Below are 20,087 nucleotides of genomic sequence, written 5' to 3'. Positions count from 1 at the left end.
CTCTGTGAAATAAAAGTAAAAATTAAAAAAATAATAGCATTTGTTTAAAATAAAAATAAAAAATAGAAAGTACAGATGCTCAATTTTGTAATTGGTAGCTTGTATGACAGGGAGCCAGTAACTGGGAAAACAACTTACTTACAGTTTGAAATTGTGTATTGTATTTTTTTTTTTTTTACAGCTGTGTAATTTAGAGAAGGAAATCCAAAAACAACCCAGAGCTGGAAACTGATATGAAAAATTTATTTTTATTATACTTTTCATTAAATAGGTTATATGATATAGTTGTTTCAAAAGCAGAAAGTGCACGATTGTAAAAGAGGAAAAAGGGAAAAAATCATATCTTAAGATTCAGTTCGTAACAGAAATAAAAAGAAAAACATTTGCAATACATTAAAAATGATTAAAACAAGAAGACAGCTGCACAGAGAGATACATGGGAGATATAAAATGCCTTAATACAAAAGAACACTATTTAAAATACAGCTACAAGATGTATTAAGTGTAAAAATAAACATTAAAACCACCAGCTTCTTAGTTGCCAACAGGTAATACAATCCATAAGACAGCCAGAGAGTGACGCGATCTTCAGGAGGCAGTCTGTTTTCAAGAAAACACTTAGTGGCAGCCACCACAACAAAGCAGAGAGGATGGCGACTGTGTGGTCTCCCTCTGGTCAAGAAACCAAGCATCAAGGGGTTGGTCTGCAGTTAATATAAAATGAGAGTCTAGGCCTTCTCTAAAGATTTGTAGTATTCTTTTAACACGTTCCATGCTTTAGGAGCCATGAAGCCATCTGGAGGGTTTTCCCCTTCACGAGCCAGTCTGCGCATGCGCGTTCCTGAGATGAAATCAAAGTCTTCATGGCTGAAAAACAAAAACAAATGCAAGGTGAAACATCAACTGCATATGGCAAGGCTCAACTACAAAGAAACCTTTAAAAATTGTGTCAGAGCACAGTGCTACTACTGAATTAACTGCCACTCACGGTTATTTTGAGTTGCGTCCAAACAATCAATCAATCAACTATTTTTATTCACAAGTCAGACACATTTATAAAGCATACACATAAAAAAACAGTAAAAACAATTTACACATAGCAGCTATAAATCCATATTTTTCGATAAAATCCAGCAGCTTTAAGAAAACATCCCTTTCTAAAACAAGCATTTTCATTAGGCAACAATTGTAGAAAGTGGCAATTCTACATTGTTTAAATTTCTGTACCCTTAAGAATGGCAATCAAAAACGTGAGCTAAAAACACTATACAATTTACAAAAAATGTAAAGTGTGAAATAGATTGGGCAGAAATAAAATCACACGCACTCATCCTCTCTTTCAACTTATCACGTTACCCCGCACGGAAACATAAAAGATGGCAAATTGTACCTGTCTAAATCTTAACAGCAAAGCCTTCTCCCAGCTACTACCCATTAATGTCAATAAGGCGCCATTTTAATAACGGGTTTGAAGGCAACATATTCTTGCACCAGTGGCTTCCTAAGTACTTTCCCGTTGGAAACGTCGCCATTCCAAGAACAAGTGCTCAACAGCCAAGTTGTCATTTTTGGATATAGTTGTTGAATTTTCAAACAAGGATGGCCTACCTAGTTCAACAAAATTCTGCTTGACGTATATAAGCCAAAGAATGTTCAGGCCCTGCTCACAGCACAATCAGTCATTAATTATGGCCTGATTTGAAGTCGCCCGAAGATTATTCCATACTGAGAGCCACAATAAAAGGGGTTCCAGCCTAATATGATCCCCAAGGAAGGAAAATTCTTTATGACAAAGATGATAAGAAATAAAATGGGGAAGGGAACCTGCAAATCTTATTCTCCTCTACCTGAAGCGTTCAACAATTAGCCAACCCCCGATGCCGTTACCATAGCTCGCAGTTGGCACATTTTTTTTGTATAAATATTCATGGAAGAAGAAATAGGATTATACCCCATAACTAGACAAATATTACAAATCAAGTTCACTGTCTAAGAAAAGTCGCATTTAGGGATGATGTTACTTACCCATGAACCACTGGATTAAAACAAGCCCCAGATATGGGAAACTAGTCACATTCGGACGTTTATTTCTGTTAATACAGACGGTATATATTAAAATATATTTGGGGCTGCAGGCCATAGTGTGTGACTTAAAAAAAATTGTAGATGCATCTAGGTCAGACAAATTCTTAAAAATCAAAGTCTAGGCACTGCAGAGGATTTGGGGTGCAAGAAGCACAGCATCATCCACATATAGAAGTACTGGTATGGGGACAGAGTAACCAAAGGGGATATCTCGGGTGGTTGATTTCAAATTAGCATTACGTTTGTTAATATACAAAATAAACAAAAGTCGGGGTCAAAACACACCCTTGCCTAGCTCCACGATGAAAAGTAATAAGGTCAGAAAGTTCACCATTGGGACCAAATCTGCTCCTGATCATCAAATGCGGGTGCAAAGTTGATCACCAAAAAGTACAAGAGTTTTATCAAGCCACATTTAAAATAAAAACAGCCATAACTTAGTGCGATTTACCTTGTCAAAGGCAGAGGACATGTCAATGAAGGCCAGGTACAATGGACTGCCCCTCGCTATGGTATATTTACCAATAAGCAGATGGATTTTTAGACACTGTCCCATTGTGCCTAGCCTCTCCCAAAAGCTATATTGACAAGGGATCAGAACATTGTTATCATAAGCCCACTCATGAAATCTGTTAAAAATAACCCTCCCTGTAATTTTAACTGATGAGTCAATTAGGGAGATAGGTCTATACCATTTGGGGTCTGTATTGCTCCCTTTTTTTAAAACAGGAACTATAGTTGTGCACACCCAAAATGAAGGTATGCAGCTATATCAATATTTTTGAATAAATTGGTAAGCAGAAGAACCCAAAAGTCAACTCTACGTTAAAAAATGCCAATAGGCACCCCATTCGGCCCGGGAGCTATATATATTTTTTTTAACTATGATTGAGGGTAACAATAAGTTCACCTACACTAAACTGCACCCTGTTAACTGAGCCACTATAACTGGAAGACTCAATAGAAGAGATAATATCGGATACCAGGCAAAAAATATTGTTAATATGTTCCACCCAGTGATCTCCTGTGACATAGATACCTATAATAGTAATAGAAATCTTTTGATCTCTGAGAGCACTCATCATTCTCCAAAATATTTTGGGATTTTTTGACGTAGCTGCCTTAGTTAGACGATTCCAGTTACCCCTTCAAATTACAATCTTTCTTTTTGAAGAAGCCTTTTTCATAATCTACCCATGCCTTTGAAACCTCTGTTGGGTTTTTAGGTGTAGAGAACAGAGCCCTGCAGAAAGCCCTGTTGGCGTAAGAACAAGAACTGTCACACCAGCGTTGTGTTGTAAGAACCGGTCAACGTGCTGGCTTGAGTCAACATTTTTTTATATTGTCACATATAGCAATAAAAGTTTTAAATTCTCTCCAAAATCAATCTATCTATCTATCAGGCAGGGCAAAAACTTGTCTAACTTAGTTTGGCAAATACCAGGCTAGCACAGCCCATTATTTGGGGGAACAGGCTGCATAAAAGTGTCATCTGGATCGTACACAAAGCCCAGAGGTATGGCAATAGTAGCTACCAGATATGATCCTCATATTTAACATTAAACAGTTTCACTCTTCACCAATCGCGGGAACATCCTTCTAGTGGTGAATATATAATCAATTATAGAAGCACACCGTCTAGCATGAAAAGTCAGAATCCTTGGATTACTATTGCAATTGGACTTGTGAAGATTAATAATAATTGGGGGAGGAGCCAAGATGGCGACCGGGAAGGACGCTTAAGAAAGCGCTCAGTCTCGGGCTCGCCACCAAAATAACTGCAGGGCGCCCCGGGGACGCCAACATCCTCGCACAGGAGTGGGACCCGCTCTGAGAACCTCTCTCCCCCCGTCGACGGTTAAGGAGGCGTCTGTGTGGCCGAGAAAGGAGGTTCCTGAACAACGACGCCGCCTCGGGAACTGCAGCCGCCATCTTGCCTCGTAGCGAGGCCCGGAGCTCCGTCCCTGAGCCCCGAAGGTGAGGTGGGGGTGCAGCGGCGAGGGGATCCCTTGGCGGGAGGGCAGCAGGCCCGCCGCTGGGCCCTGCACCGCTTTGGGCTGCTCCCCCTTACCGCTTGATAACTTTTTCCATTGCTGGCCCGGGGCGGAGCGGCGGTGAAGTTGCGGACGGGGACTCTTGGTGGTCCCCCCCCCCCCCCCTAGCCCGCAGACTGGCTGCGAGGCGTGCCCCCCTCCCCTTGGCCGTCTGGAGCGCCGGCGGATTGGGATCGGCGGGGGGGCTTGCTCTCTACGCCCCCTGAACATTACTGGTGGCTCCGGCAACTTTTTTGAACGCTCGTGGGGCACGTGGGAAGCGCTCACTGCAGTAAATTATGTACACCATCATTCCCCTGGCACGGGGATTAGAACCCTGCATGGAAGCTCAAATGAAGGAGCGCGCACATGGCGATCGACGTCGTGAGGATGAGGGGCCCACACCCAGGCCCTGAATTGTCCAGGTCGACTGCAGTAACACTAGGGGCGCGCGGGCTTCGAGGCCCCCCCCGCCCCGCCGTCCCTCGCCCTCCCGCCGGTGCCGGTGGAGGGGCCTGGAACTCACATCAAAGAACTTAGGGCGGTCGGCACCCCTAAGAACTAGAAGCGTATTCCGGTGTGGATCCGAGCGGATATACGGCCCTCCATACCTGTCCAACCCGGGGACCGTGGGAGTTCGCGTGGGCGCAGAAGGAACAGGGACTCACAAACTGAGACAAAATGGCCGGGAGATCAAAATCAGCGAGGAGTCAAGACCGGGGCACGCATGGACCAGCGCCTGGGGACCAGCAATCCATACCCACTTTACAATCACTGGTATCTACACTTTTGGCCCACTCCACACAATTTGAGAAAGTACTCCAAGCAATCATGGAAACTAAAATTTCATTGGAAAATAGAATAGACACGGTATCACAAGACCTAAATATCCTCAGAGCGGACCACCGCAAACTATCCGACAAAGTGAAGTCAACGGAGGTGGTGCTAAACGAAATGAGCCCCAAAGTAACAGACAACCAAAAACAAATTCTCCGCCTGGATCTAGAAGTAAAAACACCGCAGAGAAGAGCAGAAGAGGCGGAGGGAAGATCACGACGCAACAACATTCGGTTTCTTGGATTTCCGGAAAAATCATTAGATCAAAATTCAGAGATTTTATTGGAACAATGGTTAGCCGAAGTGGTCTTGAATGGAGCCCCATCGAAATTCTTCTCAGTTGAAAGAGCATACAGGACTCCCGGACGCCCCCCAGTACCGGGCCAGCCCCCAAGACCACTGATAACCAGGTTCCTGAACGTTAGAGACCGGGATGCGATATTGCAACAATTTCGCAGAAGAGGCCCATTTCAGTATGAGGACTCAACTGTTCACGCCTATCCAGACTTCACTCAGGAAGTGCAAAGACAACGCAACTCCTTTGCTCAAATAAAACAACGTCTCCGTGAGCATGACAAAGTATGCTCTGCTATTCCCCGCCAAACTATGAGTACTAACAGATGAGCGCACCCACGTGTTCACATCTCCGGAGGACGCTTGGACATGGCTGCATGCCAAGGGTTTTGCCCAACCCCGAGAAGAAACCGGAATCAACGAAAGCTGGTCCACAGCGTCCCCACGGAAACGCTCCAAGAGGCGACCCGGGGGTCAACCCACGGTGAAACAGGCTGCGGAAGAGAGAGCCAGGATCCTGAAGGAAACTCCCCTTCTGACACAAAACTCTTTCGAGGCCCTCAGAACCCAACAGGAGGAGGGCTCGGAATCGGAGTCAATAAGTTCGGATTCCACACTAACCGGGTCGCTGAAGGGCCAGGAGATCCCCCCCCGGTCCGCAGACATACTCTAAACGAGCGCCGCTGACCGGCCACCAGGGCGAGATCCGCCGCCATAGAAGGAGAGCAGGACTGTACATTGTGTGCTTTGTTGGTTGCGGTTGGACATATCGCCTGACATTATGTATCCTTGTTTTGCTGCTCTTAGAGCCAACTCCTGTACTCAACTTGCGCGTAAATGGTGGCGGCGGGGGGAGGGATGGTTAGCTGCGACCTGGGGACGCCCTACAATACTTGCAGACTGTGTCTGCAGAAGGATGCGAGCCCCTATTATGAGCCGCACCTGGATAGTATCATTGCTCCCCCGCAGACATCCACATGGACACAGCCTAGTTCGCACCCCAACGGGGTGCGCAGTGTTTTGTTGGTTCACAGTTGGGGATGGGATCCAGTTGGGAAGGGTGGGAGGGTAATCACTAGTTCGTGCACCGCGGATCTGTGCATAACACAGGACACATGGTTGGGGGCGGGAAACCGGGTCGACAAGGTGAGGGGGAGGGAGGAAACTGCTCGGATCCTACCAGGGAGCAGAATGTTAGTTGCATCACTACAAAATAAACATGGCCCAACATACAGCCTATAACGCACGCAAATATGACATAATCACCTGGAATGTCAGGGGCCTCGGGAATCATAGCAAAAGGACCAGGGTGCACGCAAGACTCAAACGCCAGGGCATACACATTGCAATTCTACAAGAAACCCACCTGCGGGATCCAGACCTACAAGAACTGCGGAACAAATGGGGAGGACAGATTGTAGGTACATCTTATACAACCTTCGCGAGGGGGGTCCTCATATGGATAGCAGGGAGTGTCCCATTTCTTCAAACATCACACAGGATAGATCAGGGGGGTAGGTACGTAATAGTGGAGGGTAAATTAGACGGCAAACAACTATTACTTATAGGAATATACGCCCCTAACACTGCGCTACCTGAGTTCCTGAACACGCTTACCCCAGCATTATTGGCGAACCCCGCAACATCCGCAATATGGGGGGGGAGATTTTAACAATACGCCGGACCCGACATTGGATAGGTCCAGCCCCCCCACACACCTAGCGGCTAATAGACACCCCAGGCACCCACTGGCAACATGGGCCAACAACATGGGCCTCTATGATTTGTGGCGTATGAAGCATCCACACCACAGAGAATATTCATTTTACTCTGTACCACACAAGGTGCACACCAGGATAGATCTACTATGGGGCACCCAGGACATTTGCACAGTAACTAACGGGATTGAATACTTAGCTAAAACACTATCAGACCACTCGCCACTCAAAATAACTCTAGACTGGGGCAGGAGGCGTCAAGCGATCCCAACCTGGAGACTACAAGTGGAAGCACTGCAGGACCCTGCATTCACAGATGCTCTGAAAACAGCGCTCAAACAGTACTGGGAATTGAACGCTGACACCACAAACTTAAGAGCAACGGAGTGGGACGCACACAAAGTAGTGACTCGTGGGCATTGTATTTCCACTACATGGGGGGTAAGAAGCACGCTCCATGCAGAAGTTAGCAAGCTGGAGAAGAAATTAAGAGCACTAGAAAATGCAGTGGCCCGCAGCGAAACACCATACACGTCATTAAAAGATGCGCGCGCAGAATACGCAGCCGCCGACGCCACATTACGCCTTCATGACTACAAATATCACTTGACCAGATTACAAGCGGAAGGCGACAGATCGGGCAGGCTGCTCGCATGGCTCCTGCGGGAGGAACGGCAATGCCCTCCAATTGGGGTAATAGGGTTAGGCGCAGGCGCACTAGCAACCACACAGGAAGAAATAAATGATGCGTTCAGGGAATACTACACACAACTATACACTTCACGCACATCATGCACCCTCCAACAACTCGAGTCTTTTTTGGCGGACTCCTCCCTGCCCCAACTCACACACGCTGACAAGGAGTCACTAGAGGCCCCTATTACACTAGGCGAACTTAACAAGGCTTTAGAACAACTACCTAGAAACAAAGCTCCAGGGACAGATGGCCTGCCATCAGAATATTACTCTACCTTTGCGTCACACCTTACTGCACGTCTCCTAAAAGTTATTGAAGAAGCGGAGGTTAACGGAATTCTCCCCCCCACAATGAGAGAGGCAATGATAGTGGTCCTCCCGAAACAGGGACGAGACCCCACCGACGTTAGGTCCTACAGACCTCTGTCCCTGCTAAATCTAGATTGCAAACTACTGGGCAAAATACTAGCCAACAGGCTAGCTCCACACATGCACACTTTGATACACGAAGACTGTTAGAAATGGGGTATCTGGTTGGCTAGGGTATGCACCTCAGCCAGGCAGAACTTACCCACTCTAGTCAGGGCAAGGGAGTTACACGTCCAAGATAACCCCTGCTCACCCCCCTTGGTAGCTTGGCACGAGCAGTCAGGCTTAACCCGGAGGCAATGTGTAAAGCGTTTGCACAACACACACACACCTGTGACGCAATATCCCCACCACAAAGGAAACACAACACCAGATTATATGAAAATATACTGTATTGTACACAACGTAATTATCAGACCAACATCACATAATAGTACTATCCTGCTACCTTAGCAGTTGTCAGAACGTTACACATTAGTTACTCTGCAAACTAGCAGTAGTCACACATAACACACAGGTTACTCAGTATTCTGCAACATAAGCAGTAGTCAGGAGACACGTAATCACATTAGAACACTTGTCATAAGAATATCATAAAACGCCCATAGTAGGAACATTAGAAAACCTATGGCAAGTTAGGGAAACATATTAGCAAGTCACGCCCATAAAAGGAACATGTGCACACATATGTAAAAGCATCATAGAACAGGTAGGCAATATATCATAATAGCAAAGTCTGTAGAAAGAACTTTAGATTAGGAACATATTGGTCCATTTAAAAGTACCTGTCTTGATGGGGAGGCACTTCCAGTGCCTAAAACAACTAATGGGGCCCCCGGCACTCCTCTGCGCAAAAACGGGGGCCTCCCTCAACATGGCAGACTGAGAGGGGCGGCACGCACCCTCTCTGAATTTTTGACGGGCCCCTTCTGGGACCCGTGATCACTGGGGGGCCCCCCGGGCCTCCACCGGCCCTCTCCAAGGGGGGGCCCAAGTCAGGGAAATCCTTTAAAGGGGGAGGGGGGCGCCTCGCGCTCCCTCCTGGCAAAGATGTAAAAGATCGTTGCAGGGGTCAGGGGCCACAGCACCCTGCCCCTGGGAACAACTAAACAAGAAGGAGCACAGGGCTGGTGGGCCCAGCTACAGGCCAGCACAAGGGGTGCAGATGGTGGCAGTTCCTCCTAGTGACCAGGCAGGTCACAGGTCAGCACAGCAGCAGCAGCAGTCCATGGCGGTTTCCTGGTGAGTCCATTCATCAGCGTTCTGTGTCCAGTTTCAAGTTCCAAGAATGTTCAAATTGTGGGGAAAATTCCCCTGTACTTATAGTCCTGTTTTACAGTGTTTTACAATGATAGGGAGAGGAGGTTCCAGCCAGTTACAACTGGTTCTGGGAGTGCCCCCTCTCTCCTTTCAGCACAGGCTCCAAACATCAGTGGGGGGTTAACGACCCTATTGTGTGAGGCCAGGGCACAGCCTTTACAAATGTAGGTGTGCCCCGCCTCTCCCTTCTCTCAGCCCAGGAAGACTATTCAGTATGTAGATGCACCTCAGTGACACCTCCACCCTCCCTGTGTACAGGCTGTCTGAAAAGCATGCACAAAGCCCCAACTGTCACTCTGCCCAGACGTGGATTGGAGTCAAGCTGCAAAACACCAGAATCATAAGCACAGATAAATGCGCACTTTCTAGAAGTGGCATTTCTGTGATAGTAATAAAAAATACACCCACACCAGTAAGCAGTATTTATTATCCCCATCACAACCATACCAAACACGCCTATGCTACCCCTCATAAATCAGACAATACCCTTTACACATAAGGCAGGGCATTTCTAATGCAATCCTATGAGAAGGCAGCACTCACAGCAGTGAGACACCAAGTTAGGCTGTTTGTCACTACCAGGACAGGCCATGCAATATGGCACATGTCCTGCCTTTCTACATACATGGCACCCTGCCCATAGGGCTAGCTAGGGCGTACTTTAGGGGTGACTTACATGTAGTAAAAGGGGAGTTCTGGGCCTGGCAAGTAAATTTAGATGCCAGGTCCCTGTGGCAGAAAACTGCGCACACAGGGCCTGCGCTAGCAGGCCTGAGACAGGTTTGAAAGTCTACTTCAGTGGGTGGCGCAAGCAGCGCTGCAGGCCCACTAGTAGTATTTAATTTACAGGCCCTGGGTATAGAGATACCACTGTACAAGGGACTTATAGGTAAATTAAATATGCCAATTAGGTATAAGCCAATCATACCAACTTTAGATGGGAGAGCACCTGCACTTTAGCACTGGTCAGCAGTGATAAAGTGCTCAGAGTCCTAGAGCCAACAGCGAGAGGTCAGAAAAACCAGGAGGAAGGAGGCAAAAAGACTAGGGATGACCATGCGTATGGCCAAAAGTCCAACAAAGACCAAAATGGATTCATTCCAAAACGTAACACCTTCCTCAACATTCGCAGGTTACTGAGCGTAATGGGCGACACCCCCCCGAGTGCATTTGAGGAAGCAGTGATTTCACTAGACATCGAAAAAGCATTCGACACACTGGAATGGGACTTCCTGTTTACCACCATGCATCGAATGGGCATAGGCCCAAAATTTATAAGATGGGTACGCATTCTGTACACGAACCCACAGGCCAGGGTGAAGACAGGGGGTGTCATCTCAGAGAGCTTCCAGATTAGCAGGGGAACAAGGCAGGGGTGCCCCCTATCCCCCCTGTTGTTCGCCCTGGCGATGGAACCACTGGCCGCGCGTGTCCGAGCAAAAACGGAAGACCGGGGGGTGGTAAGGAACGGCACCTCCCACGTCATATCATTGTACGCAGACGATGCCTTGATATATATACGCAGTGCAGAGGAGGTGCTCCCACCAGTGATGTCATTGCTGTACGAGTTTGGAGAGATCTCGGGATTGATAGTGAATTGGGGGAAATCCTGCATATTCCCGTTGGTCGGCTGGTCCCCAGCGCGACGTGAGAATACCCAATCAGGCCAATTAAAATGGTGCTTTGACACATTTAAATATTTAGGGGTCAACGTCTACCACAGTGCGGAAGACCTCAGGGATGGCAACCTGGGGAGAGCGGTGACATCTATGAAGAGCTCATTGCGTTTCTGGAATAAACTACCGCTTTCACCACTGGGAAAGGTAGCCATAGCCAACATGCTAGTACTGCCCAGGCTGCTGTATTACTTCGCTGCCCTGCCGATCACAATCCCTAAAAGCTTTTTCAACAGTTTAAATTCTGCACTGGTGCAGCTTGTGTGGGGTGATGGTAGAAGGCGGGTCGCACTCAACACACTACACCACCCGGAGGCGGCGGGTGGGCTGGGAGCCCCTAACTTTGAGCTCTATTCTGCAGCAGCACAGCTGCAGTGGATATTAAATTGGATCCATAATCCTGGTGCAGCGGAGGCCACCTGGCTGACAACCCGACTCCGGGGAGTCCCTCTGCTTGAGTGGCTCATGAACAGGCAAACCAAAGCCACACGCGTAAATCCACTGATGACAGCAGCTCATGCATACTGGAAGAAGTACATTAAAAAAGAAGCCAAAAAACTTCCCTACTCACCTCTCCTACCACTAGAACGAATCCCCGGATGGGTGACAACTGGATCTCACTCGTCCGTAACCTGGATAGATGCGGGCATAAGCACGGTGGGAGAATGCTTCGAAGAAGGAAAACTAATGTCCTTCGAAGCCATACAGGCCCTCACAGAGATCAGCTCGGGGCAATTTCTGACATACCAAGCTATATGCCACGCCATTAGAAGCACATGGGAGTCTGGGAACGCTGAGCCAAGCATCTCGGCTAACCTGCACCACATGCTGAGCTACAACGCTCGTGAAAAAGTAGTATCAAACACGTATAAACTTCTGAATAAACCCCCGGAGGCTAGCCTGCAAAAAGCTCGGGAGAGGTGGAATGCCGCACTGCCTGCCCCGATCTCAGAGGCAGAATGGCCGAAAGCCCTGAGTCACACACGCGAGGTCTCAAGGAACCCCAGATTCCGATACACACAGTTTAATTACTTACATCAGACATATTTAGCGCCAGCCAGGATAAAACGCATGTTCCCTGGATCGGACCCAACTTGCCCCAGATGCAAAACCCCAGCAGCACAGTTTTATCACATGGTCTGGGAGTGCCCGCGGGTGCAGGGGGAGTGGGCCGTGCTGACCACTGTACTGTCGGAAATGACTGGCCTGGGCCTAGACGCGAATCCCAAATCCTGTCTCCTTGGCCTTAGGACAAGAACCAAAAGAAGCAAACACATGCATAGATTCGTAGACCTGGCTTATGCAATGTATAAAAGACTAATAGCCATGAAATGGAAGGCCCCCGACCATGGTGCCTGGCTCACTCTCACGCTTCGCTGGGCACGAGCTGAATATCAAGTACTAACGAAACTAGCGCGGGGTGGACTGCGACACTCGGGCTGTGAAACCTGAGGTACACTGGTCTCCAAATTAGAAGCAAAGAACGACGAAAAAACCCCTTGAACCGCAGATGGCCGCGACTATACAGTTAATCATGGGCTTCGCCCTGGCTGTAAAGCGGCAGTAAATCAGGAGAAGCGCACACGCCTACCAACAGCACCTCAGCACTGATATCTACACACCACACCCTTAAGCGCATACAAGACAAATAGCACGCACAGACCATCATGCCCAAGTAGTGGATGCAGGCTCTACAGAAGCCAAGCAAAGCCACCCCCCCTGCTCCCCTCTCCCCCCCCCCTCCTTCCACAGGGGGCGCCCTCATCTAGAACCCTAACCGGCAATTAAAACCTCACACGAAAGAAAGCTTTAAATGGGCGTGCCGGCATGGCCTGAAAGTCTAGACATAAATGCGCGGATCTAGCAGTGCACGGAAGTTATTAGTTGTTTGTTAAGTTTAATAACAAGCGCCCAGCAAATTACTGTAACTGACAATATCCTTGTATTGCTGTTAACTGAGCGCATTGAAATGTATGTCACAATTGAAAAATCAATAAAAATATGTTAAAAAAAAAAGAAAAAAAAAAATAATAATAATAATTACCTAGCTCAACAACTGTATGATCAGTGGAGCCCTGAATGAAAAACGCATCAGAGCAATATTGGTAAGCAGGTACATCAATGGTACAAAAGAAACTTAGCATTCAAATCACTACATAAAATTATATTGTACTCTGACTTGGATGATTTATGTTTAAGTGTAAGTTTGTTAAATATGTTCAAAAGAGATAAAATATGTATGAGTGACGTTTGTAAAATCATTACTATAAAAGTTGATCATATAAAAGTTGAACAGGTGTGAACCAATCACCTGAATCACTTTGATCTCAGAGATAATGGAATCTAATGTACAAGTTACTTACCTTCTGTAACAATACAGGGAGTGCAGAATTATTAGGCAAATGAGTATTTTGACCACATCATCCTCTTTATGCATGTTGTCTTACTCCAAGCTGTATAGGCTCGAAAGCCTACTACCAATTAAGCATATTAGGTGATGTGCATCTCTGTAATGAGAAGGGGTGTGGTCTAATGACATCAACACCCTATATCAGGTGTGCATAATTATTAGGCAACTTCCTTTCCTTTGGCAAAATGGGTCAAAAGAAGGACTTGACAGGCTCAGAAAAGTCAAAAATAGTGAGATATCTTGCAGAGGGATGCAGCACTCTTAAAATTGCAAAGCTTCTGAAGCGTGATCATCGAACAATCAAGCGTTTCATTCAAAATAGTCAACAGGGTCGCAAGAAGCGTGTGGAAAAACCAAGGCGCAAAATAACTGCCCATGAACTGAGAAAAGTCAAGCGTGCAGCTGCCACGATGCCACTTGCCACCAGTTTGGCCATATTTCAGAGCTGCAACATCACTGGAGTGCCCAAAAGCACAAGGTGTGCAATACTCAGAGACATGGCCAAGGTAAGAAAGGCTGAAAGACGACCACCACTGAACAAGACACACAAGCTGAAACGTCAAGACTGGGCCAAGAAATATCTCAAGACTGATTTTTCTAAGGTTTTATGGACTGATGAAATGAGAGTGAGTCTTGATGGGCCAGATGGATGGGCCCGTGGCTGGATTGGTAAAGGGCAGAGAGCTCCAGTCCGACTCAGACGCCAGCAAGGTGGAGGTGGAGTACTGGTTTGGGCTGGTATCATCAAAGATGAGCTTGTGGGGCCTTTTCGGGTTGAGGATGGAGTCAAGCTCAACTCCCAGTCCTACTGCCAGTTCCTGGAAGACACCTTCTTCAAGCAGTGGTACAGGACGAAGTCTGCATCCTTCAAGAAAAACATGATTTTCATGCAGGACAATGCTCCATCACACGCGTCCAAGTACTCCACAGCGTGGCTGGCAAGAAAGGGCATAAAAGAAGGAAATCTAATGACATGGCCTCCTTGTTCACCTGATCTGAACCCCATTGAGAACCTGTGGTCCATCATCAAATGTGAGATTTACAAGGAGGGAAAACAGTACACCTCTCTGAACAGTGTCTGGGAGGCTGTGGTTGCTGCTGCACGCAATGTTGATGGTGAACAGATCAAAACACTGACAGAATCCATGGATGGCAGGCTTTTGAGTGTCCTTGCAAAGAAAGGTGGCTATATTGGTCACTGATTTGTTTTTGTTTTGTTTTTGAATGTCAGAAATGTATATTTGTGAATGTTGAGATGTTATATTGGTTTCACTGGTAATAATAAATAATTGAAATGGGTATATATTTTTTTTTGTTAAGTTGCCTAATAATTATGCACAGTAATAGTCACCTGCACACACAGATATCCCCCTAACATAGCTAAAACTAAAAACAAACTAAAAACTACTTCCAAAAATATTCAGCTTTGATATTAATGAGTTTTTTGGGTTCATTGAGAACATGGTTGTTGTTCAATAATAAAATTAATCCTCAGAAATACAACTTGCCTAATAATTCTGCACTCCCTGTATATCTGATAGAGACATTTTCTAGTTGCAGATTCCTTACCTTAGAATTTCCCAAAGCGTCAGACTGGATCCGGAGATTTTTCTTTGAGCAATATCCTTGCACATAGTTAGGTGCCGTCGGTCGACTCCGCAGGCGTCACTGGCATTGTAGTCTCCGTGATGATGTCGGGAACGGTAAATTGACACCACTTATGCACAGTGGCCACAAAAGGGGCAAAAGGCGGACTGTTGTGGACGAGGGACAGTCAAAAGACCGAGGAACTGAGCCGTAGCCTTAACCCTCTCAAGCGCTGAGTCCACCTTGTCTCCAAAGAGACGGGAGCCATCAAAGGGTATGTCCATAAGGGTCTGTTGGACATCCCATGAGAAACCAGATGTTTGTAACCAGGCACGGCACCTCAAGGCCACAGTCGTCACAACCGATCTACCCAGAGAGTCGGTCGTGTCCAGGCCACATCGGATAGTGAACTTTGCCGTGTCTCTCCTATCGGTAACAGCTTGGTAGATGATAGCACGAGCCTCCTCCGGTATCTTCTGCAAGACTTGCGTGACCGTATCCCACAGACAGTGAGTATAACGGCCCAAAAGGCATGCAGTGTTTACTGACCGCAGCGCAAGACTGGAGGAAGAAATCATCTTATTCCCAAATTGGTCCAGTCTTTTCGATTCCCTATCCGGAGGTGTGGAAGGGAATGAGCCAGAGGATGAGGATGCCTGGATAACAAGGCTCTCAGGTGATGGGTTTTAGGACAGGAATTTAGGGTCGTTCAGGGCGGGGCGATGGCGGCGTGCGACTGTCCTGTTCACAGGACATCGGTGAAGCTTCACTGAATGGAAGAAGAGGCTCAGAGGTGGAAGCCCCTGCTTGAAACCCCTCCGGCTGAAGATTAGACCTGACTGAACAGTAGGTAGCTCAGGCCGAGGACCTCAGCCACCCTACTGACCGCCATGGAATAAGTAGCTCCCTCAGCTGCAGCCACAGTAGGAGGAGACAGCATGTCAGCGTGTGGAGAGGTATCGAGACCACTGGCCTTGCCCAACTTCTGTGCCCAGTCCATGTTAGGATCATCCTGGTATTCATAAGGATCCAGGGACCCCTCCAATCCTTCCCCGTAGTCAAACCCATAGGAATAAGGGCCAGAATCCTACCTGGGGTGAATAGGCCCCCATCGATGGAGGCAGCATCAGCCGACGCCGTTCCAACTCAGTTGTCGGGAATCTGAATTCGGTCGACGTCGACAGTGGGCACCACCGACGTCAGGAGCGTCGATAGTTGAACCGGTGCCGGGGAAGGTCTCGATGGTACGATCGGCGTCGGTACGGATCCGGGAGCGGATCCAGAGGGGACTTTGCTGGCTTCACCGCTCTGTGCTTCTTGTATCAGCTGCCACTCACTGCAGTTTAGCCAATATCTACCTCAGGCCTCCACTTTCCTGAGTTCTGTGCTTGTCATTCACTCCAGCGCCTCCCGGGCTCCCCCAGCGAGGAGCAATCTAGGCTCAACACAGACTGCTTGCTTGCACTACGCACTTGGCACCTACAGCATTGTTTGCCTAAGCGGGGAACCACTGCTTAACTGCGCTCGGGGGACTACTTTCATTTCAGAGTTTTCTTCATCCATCACGTTCCTCGCTACCTGTAGCCTGCAGAGTTCACGCCACTGGTGCTCAGTGCAGTCAGGCACTGCTGCAAAAGGAATGAAAGTGGCCACAGTAGCACCCTTGTTTCTATCTCATGCCTTTACCAACTAAACTGTTATTTATTTGATGACACTTTTTTGTGGCTGTGAAGTTGTTTCACAAAAAAAAATTATTCTTATAACTGTGAACTTATAGAGATATCTGTTGGGCACCGCCCCAGACATGACATTAAGACTATTTTTAATTGTTTCTTTAGTACTAGCAACACTTCCTGGAGACATTGGGTGGTAGATAGTAAAGGCTTCCCAAATGTAGTCTCAGTGAGACTGACCTCAGTCCCGTAGCAGCTTCAAAGGTGTGGCAAGCCTAAGAGCCACCCAAACTCTATTAGGAGTCCAGTCCTGCTACCTCCCACTGCCTTTGGTCTTTGTGGTTTCCCAGAGGGATCTTAACCGTAGGGGCTATGAAGGTTCCTCTCTTGCTGTCCAATGCTGCTGTCTCTACTGAGACAGTTCTGAGTGTGCAAGGAGGGAAGAGTGGCTGTGAGGGATGCTTGCGCTGCTGCTGCCTGCGCTAAAAGCACAAGTGTGTATTTGTCTGTCAGTCTTGCATTGGCAATGCCCAAGCTGAACCTGGTTTACTCAATGTGGAGGAGGCTTGTACTGTAGCACAGACGTGTGTGTGTGTGTGTTTGTATTGGGGTGGGGGAGGGGTTGGGTAGAGGCTAGACCTTGCACTGGTGGTACTCATATGGAGCAATTTCTCGTTTACTTAAAGAAGAATGAGAAATCATTTATAAGGTAGGAGATGCAAAAATAGCTTTGCTTATGTTTCCTATGCATTAAATTGGTTGTGCTTTCACTACTGAAATAACCCGCACTTCAGGTATAATTGCTAAAGGTTTCAAGTCTTTAGAATGTCTCGGTTTTTTCATCCATAGAGCATGTATACCATCAAGGCTCTACTTTCCTTTCTTGGTAGCCCCGAATTAATGCAAATTCCTCAACTCCTAGTTTCTTCCTTAACACAGATTAGATTAAACTAACTTAGTGCCAGTGGCCCGTGTGAGAATCATTTTTAACACAACATTACTGTGACTATGCTTCAGTACAAGCCATCAGAGGAGGGTTAAACATAGTGGATTTAAGATATATATGTGCTCCTGGTTTATAGGATCAATTGGTCTTCTCCGGTCAACATCAAATTGCCATCAGCGATGGGGTGACTTTAAAGGATATGTTATTAAAGTCTTACATATAATGTTTATCCACTCCCCCAATCGCTGAAAAAAAGTCCGTAAGTGATACTTGGCATGCAGAATGATGGCAGTGGTGTAGGTAGGACTAAGGGAGGCTATGATTGGGTCACTGGCCTGTGAAATGGCCTGTGAAATGAATGAATCAGAATATTACCAACTTTCTAGTATGGAAAGTAAACACAACGGGATCTAGAGGCTGTTGTATATAGTGCGTCATGTAAATGGTATAGTCATGAACGTCAGCAATACAGATTAAAATTTATAATAACCAACTCAAGAATGCTGCACCGAGGAGCACGTGGCAGGCCGTAAGAACGAGAATGGGTGTAATCTTCAACTGCAACAGATTTTCAGGTTTCAGACCGCAGGCTCTTACTACTCATGTCAGCCATGGCCACAGAGAGCATACACAAGTGTGTAAGCACAGAGCACGAGCCAGAACCGCCAACAATCAGATAGCGATGCAAGCCGTGGCGAATGCTACTCAGGTGGCCAAGGGAAGACAGACAGGAAGTGGCTTCAATTTTTTATTTCAAATGTAAGATACGTGCAGAAATCTCAAAACATGCTAAGTGTGCACCTCGGTCTCTAGTTCAACATTATTATTACATAACATCGCAAACCTTCTACACGGCATAAGCACTTTCGGTAAGCTCTAACAAAGGGGGAGACACCACAACCGTGCTTACAGCTGTAAGGATTTAAGTCAGCGAACAAACCGTTTGTTGGAAAATGGGACATTGGTAAGGGCAGGTAGGTACCTACACTTAGCAATAGGCCACTAACCTCCACTAAGGTCCAGATAGGTCTCAGTAAATTAAACCCAGCTCAACCCTTGGTAGCTTGGCAACGAGCGTCAAGGCTTAACTTAGGAGACAGAGTGTAAAGCATTCAAATATCACAAAACAGTAATTAAATAAAACACAGGAAACAGTTTAAAAATCCAAAACCAATTTATAAAAATAGAATATATTTTTATCTTTAAAATGACACCAAAACGAATAAAATCGGATAAGGGGAACCGGAGATATGAATTTTTAAAGAATTTTTATTTTTTAGCACCTAGAAACAAAAAGCGCCAATCGGGTCATCTGGTTGCACCTCGACGGGGCAAAGTCAAAGTTTCAGGGCGACCGCGATGGAGCCCTGCTCGGCTACAGGCCGCGGTTAAAATTTTACCTTCCCACTTAGTCTTTTTTTTCGAAGATTTTCTTCAGCGGGACGAACCTGCCAGTCCAATTCCACCTCCTGGAGCCCTTCTCCGGATACGCGATGCTGGAATCCTCGGTGGAGATTTTTACCTTTGGACTTAGTCGTTTTTTCGAGGTGAAAATCCTTCGACCGGGGTAAACCTGGATCTTGATCGACGTCCATGGAGCCCTCCTCGGATACGCTGGCTGGGAGGTCCCGGTCAACTTTTTACCTTCGGACTTAGTCTCTTTTTCGGAGATTTTCTTTACCGGGACGAACCAGCAAATCAGGCTGGGTCGCGGTTGAGGCAAGCCGGCTAGAGTTGCCGCGGTGGGTCGGTCCCTCTATGGAGCTTTTTTACAAAAATTCTCCAAACTTCTGGGGCTTCTCCCAGATGTCCTTTTAAGGTTCTTTTGGGGTCCACAGCTCACCCCAAGGGTCCAGAAGTTCTGAGATGGTCCTTGGGGGGTGCGGACTACAACTCCCAGAATGCACCTGGCGCAAACTCCTTTTTGGCCACTGGACAGTGGTCAGCTGGTCGCTTTCTTCAGGAGTTGGTGCAGGGGACTCTAGTTAGCAATTTTTCACCTGTAGCAAACAGGGAGTCCCTCCTTGAACCAGTTGGAGCCAGGCAAAGTCCTTCTTGTGGTGAAGCCCAAGTGTGCAGCTGGTGCAGTCCTTCTGAGTGCAGGTTCCAGGTGCAGGCCAGGGGTCCAGCAGGGCAGTCCTTCTTCTGTTGTTCTTCCTTGTTGGATGTGGTAGGGAACTGAGGTGTGGGTGCAGGTCTGCCAGTTTTATCCTTGCTCCTGGGTGAAAAGCAGGGGGGTCCTGGTTCTCCAATCAGGTGCAGGGTCCTTCCCCCTGTGATGACCACTTCCTGGGAAGTGTGGTAAAAATCAATCCCAGGAGGCAACATTCTCTAAAAATCCATCATGGCTGAATCTGATTTTTGGAGGTTACATCTGGCTGAGCCCACCCACTGGTGTGGCTAAAAATCATAAACACACCCCTCTCCTAATCTAATCAAGGGG

General features: G+C 47.1%; 1 protein-coding gene across 1 annotated transcript in view; it reads right to left on the bottom strand.

Moving 5' to 3' along the window:
- Positions 1-222: 222 nt before the first annotated feature.
- The window catches only part of PAPSS1 (3'-phosphoadenosine 5'-phosphosulfate synthase 1), a 340,888-nt gene continuing 321,023 nt past the window's right edge, over positions 223-20,087 (bottom strand). Inside the window, exon 12 of the mRNA XM_069241180.1 lies at positions 223-867. Within this exon, the coding sequence (XP_069097281.1) occupies positions 729-867 (139 nt within the window). The 3' untranslated portion in view covers positions 223-728. The remainder of the gene's footprint in view (positions 868-20,087) is intronic.

This window comes from Pleurodeles waltl, chromosome 1_2 (genome assembly GCF_031143425.1).
Source record: "Pleurodeles waltl isolate 20211129_DDA chromosome 1_2, aPleWal1.hap1.20221129, whole genome shotgun sequence".
In the NCBI taxonomy this organism is placed as follows: domain Eukaryota; kingdom Metazoa; phylum Chordata; class Amphibia; order Caudata; family Salamandridae; genus Pleurodeles; species Pleurodeles waltl.
Note: the sequence above shows the minus strand (reverse complement) of the source record. Positions and strands in the feature narration are given on the sequence as shown.